The sequence below is a fragment of the Propithecus coquereli genome, unplaced genomic scaffold, assembly GCF_000956105.1.
Source record: "Propithecus coquereli isolate 6110/MARCELLA unplaced genomic scaffold, Pcoq_1.0 Scaffold6, whole genome shotgun sequence".
NCBI classification, from domain to species: domain Eukaryota; kingdom Metazoa; phylum Chordata; class Mammalia; order Primates; family Indriidae; genus Propithecus; species Propithecus coquereli.
This window is the reverse complement of record NW_012151951.1, coordinates 2,206,701-2,207,710: the sequence shown is the minus strand read 5'-3', so window position 1 is coordinate 2,207,710 and position 1,010 is coordinate 2,206,701. Positions and strand designations below refer to the sequence as shown.

Below are 1,010 nucleotides of genomic sequence, written 5' to 3'. Positions count from 1 at the left end.
ACAGAACAGCCCCTCACAACAAAGAATTATGTGGCCTAAAATGTCAATCATGCTAAAGATGAGAAACCCTGGCTAGGTAATGAGCTACATAATCTATCATTGTTCTCTCTTTTAGAGACTACTAGAATGTTTACAGCTGTCTGATAACCCAGGGTTTGTTCTTCCTTCCTCATTTGTCACTTTTCTCCCCACTATATCTCAGAATGCTGTAAGACATTCCAGCTAATAATGAACATTATTCTAGAAAAATATCAGAAATGCCAATTTCAATATCTTTCTAGTAGGTAAAGAGTTGTACTATAATATAAATACTGCATTAAATTGAGGCTCAAGTAGTATTTTATATTTAAAAAATATAATGCTTCTTACCTTAAATAGACAACGGCATATATATTCATATACCATGTGTTTTAATAAGCTGATAAGAGACTGGATTCTCTGTTCTGTATTTTCAGAATCCTGTAGATTAAAATTTGAAAGTTGAAAACTCACTAGGAAATTTACAAACATTTAAAAGGTACCCCATTGTTTAATTGCTCTTATAAATTGTTCCTCCAGACTTAAAGCTGATACTGGAACAAGTATCTCTGCCCATTGAACTCAAGGGACAAAACAAGTAAGTGCACTGAATTTATACACTAATATAAAAGAAAAAAATTGATATATTTTTCTTTAATATCTAAAGTTAAAACTTTCAATAAATGAAATTACAATCAATTCCTAATAATACAAGTTGAATTTCACCATACCACTTTGATTTCTACTGGCACTATAAAGACCGTCTATTAATATATCAATCTAGGTTAAAGCCATTTTAATTATTTGTATTATAAATACCAGTCCAGCCCCAAAACAACATGACAAGAACCACCCTATAAAGAATTTTCTCATCCTCAATGTGGGAATCTTAAATCGTGTGCTGCAGGCTGAATAAAGATGAACAATAACTTTGAAACTGATGCTGTAAAAACTCATATACAACTTTAGTTTTTGATCAGATTTTGCATTTC

At 31.1% G+C, this 1,010-nt stretch overlaps 1 protein-coding gene across 1 annotated transcript in view; it reads right to left on the bottom strand.

The window, feature by feature from the left end:
* Positions 1-1,010, bottom strand: part of DYNC2H1 (dynein, cytoplasmic 2, heavy chain 1) — a 522,114-nt gene that overhangs the window by 266,618 nt on the left and 254,486 nt on the right. The window contains exon 51 of the mRNA XM_012659112.1: positions 336-459. Coding sequence (XP_012514566.1) covers positions 336-459 — 124 coding nt within the window. The remainder of the gene's footprint in view (positions 1-335; positions 460-1,010) is intronic.